This window comes from Condylura cristata, unplaced genomic scaffold (genome assembly GCF_000260355.1).
Source record: "Condylura cristata isolate star-nosed mole 26May11 unplaced genomic scaffold, ConCri1.0 scaffold00016, whole genome shotgun sequence".
NCBI classification, from domain to species: Eukaryota; Metazoa; Chordata; class Mammalia; order Eulipotyphla; family Talpidae; genus Condylura; species Condylura cristata.
Window position 1 is genome coordinate 7,066,934 of NW_004567117.1, and position 10,751 is coordinate 7,077,684.

At 44.1% G+C, this 10,751-nt stretch overlaps 1 protein-coding gene across 1 annotated transcript in view; it reads left to right on the forward strand.

The window, feature by feature from the left end:
* Positions 1–7,751, forward strand: part of L3MBTL4 (l(3)mbt-like 4 (Drosophila)) — a 346,888-nt gene extending 339,137 nt beyond the window's left edge. The window contains exons 17-18 of the mRNA XM_012725775.1: positions 6,237–6,299; positions 7,432–7,751. Coding sequence (XP_012581229.1) covers positions 6,237–6,299; positions 7,432–7,599 — 231 coding nt within the window. The 3' untranslated portion in view covers positions 7,600–7,751. The remainder of the gene's footprint in view (positions 1–6,236; positions 6,300–7,431) is intronic.
* The last annotated feature ends 3,000 nt before the right edge of the window (positions 7,752–10,751 follow it).

Sequence of the window (10,751 nt, forward strand, 5' to 3'; positions counted from 1 at the left end):
CCCAGAGCCAGTCTCATCGGGATGGGGAACAGTGAAGAGGCTCACTGGGAGAGACTAAGATACATGAAGGATTTTTAGGGGGTGAGATCACAGTTGCTAAATCCTCTGTAAAAGAGACATGGACTCCCGTTATTATCAGAACAGGCCATAATGCTGATTTCGATTAAAGAAATCATGGGAGAGGCTGCCTGGCTGACAGCGCCCCTGCCCCCACCCCTTCCTAGAGTCCACTCTAATGTTGAATTGATCATAGTTTTGAGATTCCTCTCACCCAGTGCCCTTGAGAACAAGTCTCTCATCCTAAATTTCCTCCTGTGTCCTCACGTTGGAGCACACACAGATCCTCATAAAGAATCTGATGGGTAGAAAGTGTGGGCTTTATAATGGTTCTATTTGTATCTTTGAAAATAAAGCCGCCTTCAGGAGGGAGTTCATAGGGGATGTACCAGTGAGTGGCAACAAGAGTTTGCAACCGTTCTGGATGCCACATTAAAAATAGGGCAGTAGGAGTTAGAAAAGGAAGCTCAGAGCAAGCAGAAGGGTGTGTTGGGGTGCAGGCTTTTCCTTTGAGCAAGCAGAAGGGAAGAAGACTGCTTTGCCCTGCTGCATCCTGTCACTGTGAAGAGATACCAGCATGAGCCTTTGTGACCTTTCTCTGTAGTGTCTGCATCACTGGGGCTGTTTCTAGCACAGCCGTATCTTTCATAAAACAGGTAGCCTGCATAGTTGATGTCCTGGTTGCAAAATGAAAGACAAGACTACATGAACGTGAATCACCGCAACAAAGGGTATTGTTTCAGGTAACCTCAGTTACAAATGTGGGGGTGTATGTACACACTGAACTACGGTCAGTGCGGCCTGTATTTCTTACTCTGGGTGGAAAAAACCCACAAAAAAAAAGAGTAAATAATAGGAAGGAAAAAACTAAAAAAAACTCCTACAAAAAAACATCTACAAAAAAAAAGGAGTGGGACAAAAAACAGGAGGGAGCAACAAAACAACGAGGGAGGAGGAAGATATGAAGAACATCCTCCCACCAACCACCGGGGGGGGGGAAGGGAACGGGGAACAACAAAACCAAAAGGGCCAAAAAAGAAGGCCTGGGGCAAAAAACGGCCCCTTTAATCCTAAAATGAAAAAAGCCTTCCGAAGCAACGCAAAAAAAACGCCCTACCTTCAGCCAAGTGCTCCCTAAATATCCATTAACTTTAAAAGATGGTGGTCTCTTTAAAAGCAATCTTAGCACAAGAGGGAGTGTTTTGAAAAATGCAGGGTACTGCTAACTAAGCATAGCAGCTTTGTACAATCGGGCCTTTGTAAAAAGGGCAAATAAACTCCTCTGCTAAAAAATGAGACCCGAGCTGGAAACATCATCCCCTGTGGACTTTCAGCAATACCGTCTCAGCTACACAGCTACCGGCTCAGCAAGATGGAGAACACCGCCATTTGGAAAGATTTAACGGTGCAGCTGCCCCACGGAAGGAAGAAAACAAGGCCTGTTGGGCTCCAAGAAGTGGCAGGAAAAGTAGGTCATCGGGAGCGGAAGAAAGAGAGTAAGTCGGGTAAAATGATGGGCTATCAGGAGCTTGCAGTGTCATCGTTCTTAAGTCTCTTCCAGCCTGCTATGTCATCCTGAGACTCCACTTACTCAGCGGCCTTCCAGAACAAAGCCGGGGTTTTGATTCTGTGGACTCTGGGACTCTGAGATTCTGAGCTCGAGGAGTGCCCCCCCCTTCAGCCTCCATTCCAGGTGTACCCCCTGAAGCAAGGCCATGCTCTGGCCACCCTGACAGAGCCATGTCCCCGAGGATTATCAGACCTGCCCACAGGCATCTTGAATGGAGACAATGCCTGGGAGTTTGCTGTCAGCGTTCACACCCATGAACAGTTTCCCACATCCGTCACAAACCTGAGGAGAAAACAAGCTTTCAAGGAAAAAATGAGAAGAAAACATTCTGATACTCCTCTGTAATATGTATGTCAAAACTCCCAACTTTACATTTAGAAAAATGACCTTTCTCTTAAAGTTTAAAAAATGAGTAGTTTTTAGAGGGAATAACTAAAGGTGAACAATAGTGAGTATGATTCAGGCCTTTGGATAGATTCTGGCTAGAAAAAAATGTGCCTCAATGTATTTCATGACCATGTTCATTATTTGGGAAAATGAAAGAAACTGAATAAAATCAGAAGCTCTTTCCAAAAGACAGAATTTTATCTGTTGCCCCGCAAGCTAGACGCGGCTACCCCATTGTCTGAGGAGACGGGAGGCGCACTAGGGATACAGCCAGCAGCCCCAGCCCTAGGCTGAAGCTGCTGGTCTGGTCACTGTTTGGCTTAACACATTATTTACTCCTATTAAAAATCCAATTTATCTTTTACATGGACAGTGATTTCTGGCCTAACAATACTGAGGAGGGGGAATGGGATCCTTTTTGAGGTTTGTCAGACAAAGGCTATTTTAACATATTAAACCATCAAAGCAATAGCAACATGCAGATACTTATGTTACGAAGAGAAATTCCTGGAGTGTGTATTTATTTCAGAGACCATTTCTACAAGTCCTCCAGCTCTCCTGTGGGGACTCCCAGCTCCTGTAGCTGGCCTGGTTAACCCCATAATGCCAGTGATTGTAATGCAACAGAATATGTCTTTAGCTAGTTTCGTTACAGGGCACCCCAGTGTGAACTGGGCTGCCTGTCTGTGGGGCCTCACCCACACTTAAAAAAAAATTCATGTGTACTGCAGTTAACCACAAAAGGGTCAGTTTACAGAGGGGAAAGAAAAAGGAAACAACCCAGGGAAAGAGAGAGGGATACAAACTGGTAACTGGAATATCTTACCAGCTGGGCTGACTTGGAGTTCTGGTAACAAACTAACTGATAGCGCCTTGAGAGAGAGAGACAGAGACAGACAGACAGATACCTTTGGACAGCATGGCTCCCTATTCCCCAGAGTCCTCGAATGCCTGCTTAGCTCCACACTTGGGTCCTCACAGTTCTCTCCCTGGTACTGCTAGAAGTTGTAGTTTCAATCACTGGAGTAGGGGGGTAGAGTCCACAAAACTCTGCAGAGTTCCTTTAGGACATCCTTCCCCTTACCAGTTTCATGTCCCATTCATCTATCCTTAATTTTCCTGCTATGACTGTTAGCCCCTCTGCATGGAAAAGAGCCATCCCTTCCAAAGAAATTTACTTCTGAATAGTGGCTCTTTACCTGGGATACTTGGGCATATTTGGATATATGTGGAAGGTGGCTATGTGTGCTGCTGGTCCCTAGCAGGTGGAGGCCAGGGGTGTGGCTAAGCCACCTGCCACACACTGGCAGACCCTGGCATAAGATGGTCAGGCCCAGCATGTTGGGAGTGCTGGGGCTGAGAAACCTGGTCTGGAGTACTTTTTCTGAACTTAGTCTGAATCCTTTCCTTCCACACACAGCCTGGGTCAGAACCCATGGGCTTCAACTTGTAGCACTCCCTGCCATCTCCATTTCTTTGCCTGGCAACCCTCATCCAAGCTTGTGATTGCCAGCCCCTACAGACACCTCCCAGCTCTCCTGCCCAGCCCATCCACACTCTGTATCATCGCTGGGCACTCTCCCATTGGGATCCTCAGCCCTAATTGCACATTAAAATCAACCGGTGATTCTAAAAATACATACGAAACACTTTGGGCCCAACCCAGCTTGATTACTTCAGAATCTCTGTGGCAAGAAGCTGACCTTTAGTCCTTTGTTTTTACTCTGGGTGGTTCCAGGGTATGTCCAAGGTGGAGATGAGCCCTCCACCGCTCCCTGCAGCCTGCTGATAGAAGTGCAAGCCCACTAGAGACCACACCCTCCTCTCCAGCCTTTCCTACCTGCCCCCCTTAGACTCTGCAGTCCTGGCCAAACTCAGCTCCTGCCTACTGATGGTCTCTGCACCCCCAGAGGAATTACTGTGCAACCCCAGTTCCCATTTCAGCCCCCACCTCCTTCATGGTTCCTTATCCTGAGCTCCCTCCTGAGATGACTTCTATCTCTTCTAGAAGCCCATAGCCTGCCACCTCTCTTGTGGATGTGTGATCCTGTGACATGGTGATTCATAAACCTTTCTTCACTTGCATTTTCCTTTATCCTTCTGCCACTAATCAATTGGTTAACCCTGAAAGTTCAGGTTCAACTTGCTCACAGGTCCAACCTGCCAGGCACCCAGTAGATGCCTCCCATGTAGCCATGGCCAGCACATACCTGGCTAGAAAAGCAGCCTGGGGACTGAGTGGATGACACCCACCTCTCACTGTTTCAACCCCCAGAGACACGCTAGACACCCCTACCATCACCTGCCCCAGACACCGTGTGTCGGTGACCAGGTGCAAGGCTTTCCTCAACTCCCTGCAAATATCAGCACTGTCCACTCTTCCCAGCCCATCTGCCTAGGAATAAGAAATCCATATTAACTCAGCAAGCGGATTCAGCTCTGTGGGTGCAGGGACAGCCAGAAAACAGACTCTGAGGTGAAATAGCTCAGGTTGCCAGGAGCTGAGGCCTGCATGACGCACTCAGTGCCTCCCAGGTGCTCCTGGCGCTGGACAGTGCATTGTGTGCAGCACAATGAGTGGCCGGAAGGGTTTTCAAAACGTCTCATCATCCTGCACTGTAGAGGGATGATTGTAATGACTCACAATAAAATATGTTTGTGGCGTGAGAGGTGCATAAAGCAGGTGCCGACATGCAGATTGCCTTAAAAAGATTTTTTGCAATCTTCCTATTAGGCAGACTAAATTCATTTGTGAGAGGACAGGGACAGAGCTCCAGAAAGTCCTGGACAGAGTATACATCATTGTCTAGCCCCTGGGTCCACCTTGCGGCTATCTGCCCCTAACTACTCTGTAACCTGGGGATCTACCAACACCTTGATGCACTCTTCTGTGAATGGGGTGAGAGCCCCGCTTTCCCTAACACATGTGCTAGGCCATGTAGGTTCCAGGCATTCTAGAGCTCTTTGACTGTAGAATGTGTTGAAACATGGCCCTGAGCAGTCCGATGCTCTTGCCTGCCCAATACACCCAGTTCAGAGGCAGAGGACCAAAAAAGGAAGAAAAAAAACAAAGACAGTTACTCCTATAAATAATCTTCCAGGATTCACTTACCACAGCTGTCTAACTTTCCTCTCACCCAGTGTGTCTGCAAAGCCAGATCTTGCCATAAGTGCCAGAACCCAGCTGTCATTTTTTTTAAAAGATTTATTTATTTATTCATACAGAACTGGGGTACAGGCCAGAGATGTGGAGGGTGAGAGGATTCACCAGAGACAGAGTAGGAAGCAGAACAGGCAGATCGACGAAGTACACTGCTGAGGGGAGCAGCGAGCGGGTCAGGAGAGGTCTGCCACGCCATGTGGTCACCTCCGGGGCAGGCGGGAATCAAACTCATGCGAAAGTGGCTTTAGCTGCGCCACCAGGGAGGGCCAACCCAGCTGTCATTTTGATTGGTAGAAGTCTACCCTTTCCCACCTCTCTTCAGTCTGGTCCCCAATGCAACAATGGGACAGGTGGTGGCTTCCTGCACTTACAGCCAGCTCATTGTCTGATCTCTGCATAAGAAGAATTTTGAGCATGTGTGGATGGAGTGAGGGAAATGGTGAGAGTGGGAAATAGAGGTGAAGAGAGTGATTCTCCAAAACTCTGGGTTTAGACTCAGAAAGCCTGAGTTCCAAAGCCAGCCCTGGCTTTTCCTGGCCATGTGGGACCTTGGGTAATTGGTAACTTATCAAAGCTCTTTAAGTTTCAGCTTCTCATCATTTAGATGGGCTTTTATTCAGCATCAATTGCTTAGTTTCCTGTGCCGGCCAGGCCTGAGTAAGAGGGACCTGTCCTAGTGACCGTGTCAGAAGGCCAGGGAAAGGTCTCTCTGTGAGTCACTGTGACAACTGCCGCACACAGGCCACTAGCCCCTACCCTTCTTGATCCCACAGGATCAGATGACAGAAGGTTCCAGAATGCCAGAGCTCCACACAAATGGAACTGTCATTGTCATTGTAATACACCATAACCCTTGTAGGTCAGCCTGGAAACCAGATGAGATACTGGGGTTAGTCTGACTCCTGAGCTGGCAAATGCTAATGTGACTTGGCAGTTACTATTTAAATCCCAAGTGTTTGAGGCATTTGAGGTATATTTTACTCAAATGTTGTATTACTACAACCCAAGAAATTATTTCAGGTGCATGTTTTAAATCGGGTTTTTCATCTTGCACTGTAGGTGGCTGAGTTTGTACAGTCTCTTCTGGGCTGTGAAGAGCATGCCAAGTGCTTCAAGAAAGAGGTAGGAAATGAGAAAATTATATGTATTTCCATATTCTAAACACAGAAGTCTTTGTTTTGATTTAATTAAGTGTAAATAAGAGAGTTGGAGGAAGGCAAGAAGAAGGGGGCGTGAGCAGGAACAAGCCCACAGTACCCAGGCCCAGAAGCCTCGGCCCCACTTTGGCTCGGTCCTGTTTAGCTGTGCAGCTTGGCCTATACGTGCTTAGTACAACACACTCAGGAACAAGGTGCAAACTCTGGGTACCCAGGGACGCTGCAGTTGGGAAAACAATCTAATGGGACCTCTCGTCACCCCATGGCAAAGCCATGACATTGCAGGCCACGTGTGCTTTAAACGTGAATGAAGAAAGAAGTTGTATTTCTGCTAATAATGCTATATATCATAGAAAACATTTACATGCAGGAGAGTTAGAAGGAAATACAAACCAAACCACAGCCAAGTCTGACTGCCTAACTAACCATTTGGTATAAAGTTTTCAAATAATTGAACGATACATATATGTAGGTATGGTCATAAAATATTTAATTTTATGAATTAAAAACATTGAAGTGTTTCCATCATTTCACATCAAGTTTTGTCACTTAACTGTTTATGACAAATTTCCCCATCATGAAGTGATTTCATTGACACATGAAGTTTAGTGTCTGCCTCATATCCCAGCTCACGTGACACTGTAATTTCCTTACTACTCCTGTTATTTTTGAAATGCTAAGTTGTTTTCAATATTTCACCATTACACGTGATAATAGAGTGTATACATTGCAGATCAAATTCCTAGAGATTTATTGGATGAAATTAGGTTATTTTTTAAGAGACTCAATAGAAATTCAGGTCAAGATTTTAAAACCGTAGTATTAGAAATTTAGCCTGGAAGCATTTATTGTAAACTGAATTCATATTTAGCAGAGTGAACACCTTCCATTTTAACTTCTCCTCAGAGTCCTGGGCGGGGGGGGGTTGGAGCGTGAAGAGGATACTTGGCCCAGCCCTGTGAGGAGGGGTGCCCTCATTCTCTGCTGTTCGTGTGCTTACAGGGGCCAGCCTGTCATGGCTCAGCACCAAGCAGTCCTGGGAGCCAACCAAAGCTGTACCGGCGGGGTATTTTATATGTGTGTTTCTTTACTTATAGCAGATTGATGGCAAAGCCTTCCTGCTTCTGACACAGACGGACATCGTCAAGGTGATGAAGATCAAGCTGGGCCCAGCCCTGAAGATCTACAATTCCATCCTCATGTTCCGATATTCCCAGGACCTCACTGAAGAAGACACCAGCTCAGGCCAGGGGCTCAGGGGGTAGGCACCACCGAGTTGCTGCTGCACCACGACCCTGTTCCTTCAGCAATAAAACTGGCCCATGTCAGTTTGATTTCAGTGTCCCCATGGTCATGTCCCTATTCAACCTGGGCCTTCTGAAGTGTCTGTGGTTTATGTGTCTACAGTCTGGAGGGCTGACCCGTGCCAGGGTGCCATGGCCCAGGCGCACGTGTGGTTTGTGACGCCTTCATCTTCACTGGGCTCCTTCCAGCTCTGACTTATTGCAACAGACAGACCAAAGAAGCCCATATACACTCTTTGTTTCTCTCCCTCACCATGAAAAAAGCCTTTTACCATATTGCAAGCATAAAGCTCTCAAGTTGTAAAATAATTAGAAAAACAATATTCATAAATACATTGTTTTTCACCAGAATATATGAGCTGGGCTGAATTTGCCATCTGGGTGCAGTGAGAGTAAGAGATGGAGGCCTGGTGTTTGAAAATGACTCCGTGTGAGATTTTTATGTACTTTACTCAGGAAAGTATCAGTCTTTAAAAAATAATCATAATAAGCACATATTTTCGTAATTCATTAATTCTCCTTCCTGGTTCCCAGTTGGCTCCTCGGGACTCCCAAACTGTGCCCAGGAGTGGCTTGAGACTAATAGTCTGGGCAGTGAACAAGACCTGCCCAGGACATGACCAGCAGTGCCCTACAGACTGAGGCGGAGGAGACCTGGGCCTGATGTTGGCGTTGGCCTTGGGCAGAACCCAGACCTCGCCAAATCTTCCTGCTCCGTGTGCGTTCAGGCAAGGAGCTGGAGTTGCTCTGGGTCGGTCTGATCATGTGTTAGGAGCTAGGTTACCACTGAGCCTTGTGTGTATCTTCACAAACACCTACACCCACAAAATGAGAAGACCTCCAAAGTAGCAAGCTGGGTATCTTTTTTTTTTTTTTTTTAATTTGAACAATTCTAATTTGTCACCAGACCTTATTGGTGTGTATAAGTAACTTATGTGGAATCAGTTCCCCAGTTTTGAAAGGCAGGAGCCTCTTTTCTAGACATCCCCACACTGAGCAACAAGTAGAACCCCATCATTTTTATTGGGGGATGAGGAAATAGATAAAAGACTGACCCATTTCTTTCATTAAGAAGCTAATGGTTTAAGAAAGTTGACTGTTTAAGAAAGTTGGTTTAAGAAAGTTGAAGAGTTTCTCAAACTGCAGATCATTAAAGAACAAAAGAACTCTTCTCTAAAAGGTATAGACATACTGCATTAATTTAGATATTTACCTAAATGGAATTTTAATGTTATTGATTGATGTAAATTTTTGTTTCTGTGTGGTTTTTTTTTTTGCAGTTTTTTTTGTAGACTGCCATTTACAATTAAACTTTCTGCTTCTGCTATGTTAAAATTTTAATATATTTTAAATGATAATAAACTGATCAAATAAAAGTCTACCTTTGCATTTTTATTTTTTAATATTATAATTTTCTTTAAAAAAATGCTTGTGAATAAATCTTCCCTATTTAATTATATCCTTAGAATACATTCCTGGGGAATTGAAGTAATCTGTGCTACCATTTGATATTTATAAAACTGCCTAATGTAACCTTGTTAGTCTTGAGCCTTCACTTCTATTACTGTATCTTATTTTTTGAATTATTTTAACAATGCATATTACAATGAAAAAATATTTTGCTCATATGAGTATTGTTAAGTATGCAATTTATCATTCTAGCGTAAACCTGGTATGATAATAAGAACACCACCTTCGAGCATAACTTCTTTATTTCAACATTGTTGATTTCTGTAAAGGAAAACTCCGAGACAAATAATTCCCAGATAGCTAAGCACAGGATGTTCAGACAACTAGAGAAAGACACAAACAACAAGCATTGTGGAATGCTCAGCAAAATGTGCAGATTGCTACAACTCAAATTTTAGAAACGTCAAAACTTCAGAAATAGCTCACTGATTTAAAATTGGCAAATAAAAATGTGAAAACCCAGTGACCAGAGTAAATGTCCTTTCAGTAAAGCAAGTGAAACTTTTTCAAAATTCGTGTAAGTTTTGATCTCTTACATGTTTCTTAATGACCTTTTAAGAAAATAGCATTTAAATTACTCAACAAACATATAGAAAACATTCTTAATATTAAAATATATAGAATAATAAAATTGGGCACCTGCAAACCTCCCACCATCTCAAATGAGGCCCCCTGGCATCCTGCTCCTTCCTCAAAAGTAACAGGTATTATAAATAATAGGGTTGTAGATTCCTTGCTTTTCTGGTTTTTCTTATTGGGGCAAGAGTCAAACGTTTTAGTCATTTTGGGGGCTCCTCTTTGGATCTTGCTTCACTTGTAGTATTTCTAATATACATTTTATGCCTTAAACGTGCACACAATAATTGTTGATCAATTTTTTATCCATCTATGAGCAGTATTTCTGTTTTGTAGGACCAGTTGTTTTTCTGCAAGACTTTTGAAGAGCCAAGGTACATGTTAAATCTCTTTAAACCCCAAGTGTCTAGTTTATAAAAGTGCTCAATAAAAGTTGACTATTGATGAGAATGATGGTGGAGAAATGTCCTCTAATTATAAATTAGGGAATTTTCTTTCTCTGTATCTAGTGCGTCTACCAAAAAAAAAAAAAAAAATGAGCTATCATGTATCATGCCTATCTGTTTCAAAGAGATCTAATCACAGTTATTTCCCCTTTCCCAAATTTATACCCTCATGTGACAAATCAATTGAAAGCTCAGACAGTCTTTAAAAAAAAAATCGAAACAATGAAAGGGAAGGCACTTATGAAAACAGATAACGTAGAAACTACATTAGGATCTGTAGAGCCTTGAAGAGGCAAAGAGGTACATGGAGGGAGTGCGTCAGATGTTAGACGTCATCACGCCGTGCTCTGCACGGCAGAGAGCACGTGATGGGGCATTAGGACGAGGGGTGGCTTGGTTTGGTTTCTCTATCAAGACTACTTAAGTTGGAGTCATTAACACACACCTCAACCTAGGCCCTATCTAAACTGGCTTTTGTAATCAAAGGTGAATGAAACAGCCCTCTGGGAGGGTAGAGATGCATGGGGCTCCAGGAACTGCACCTGGAACCATCTCTTTTTAAAAAAAAAAAAAAAAAGATTTAGTTCTGTGTACAGAACCTGGGCACAGGACAAGGGTGCA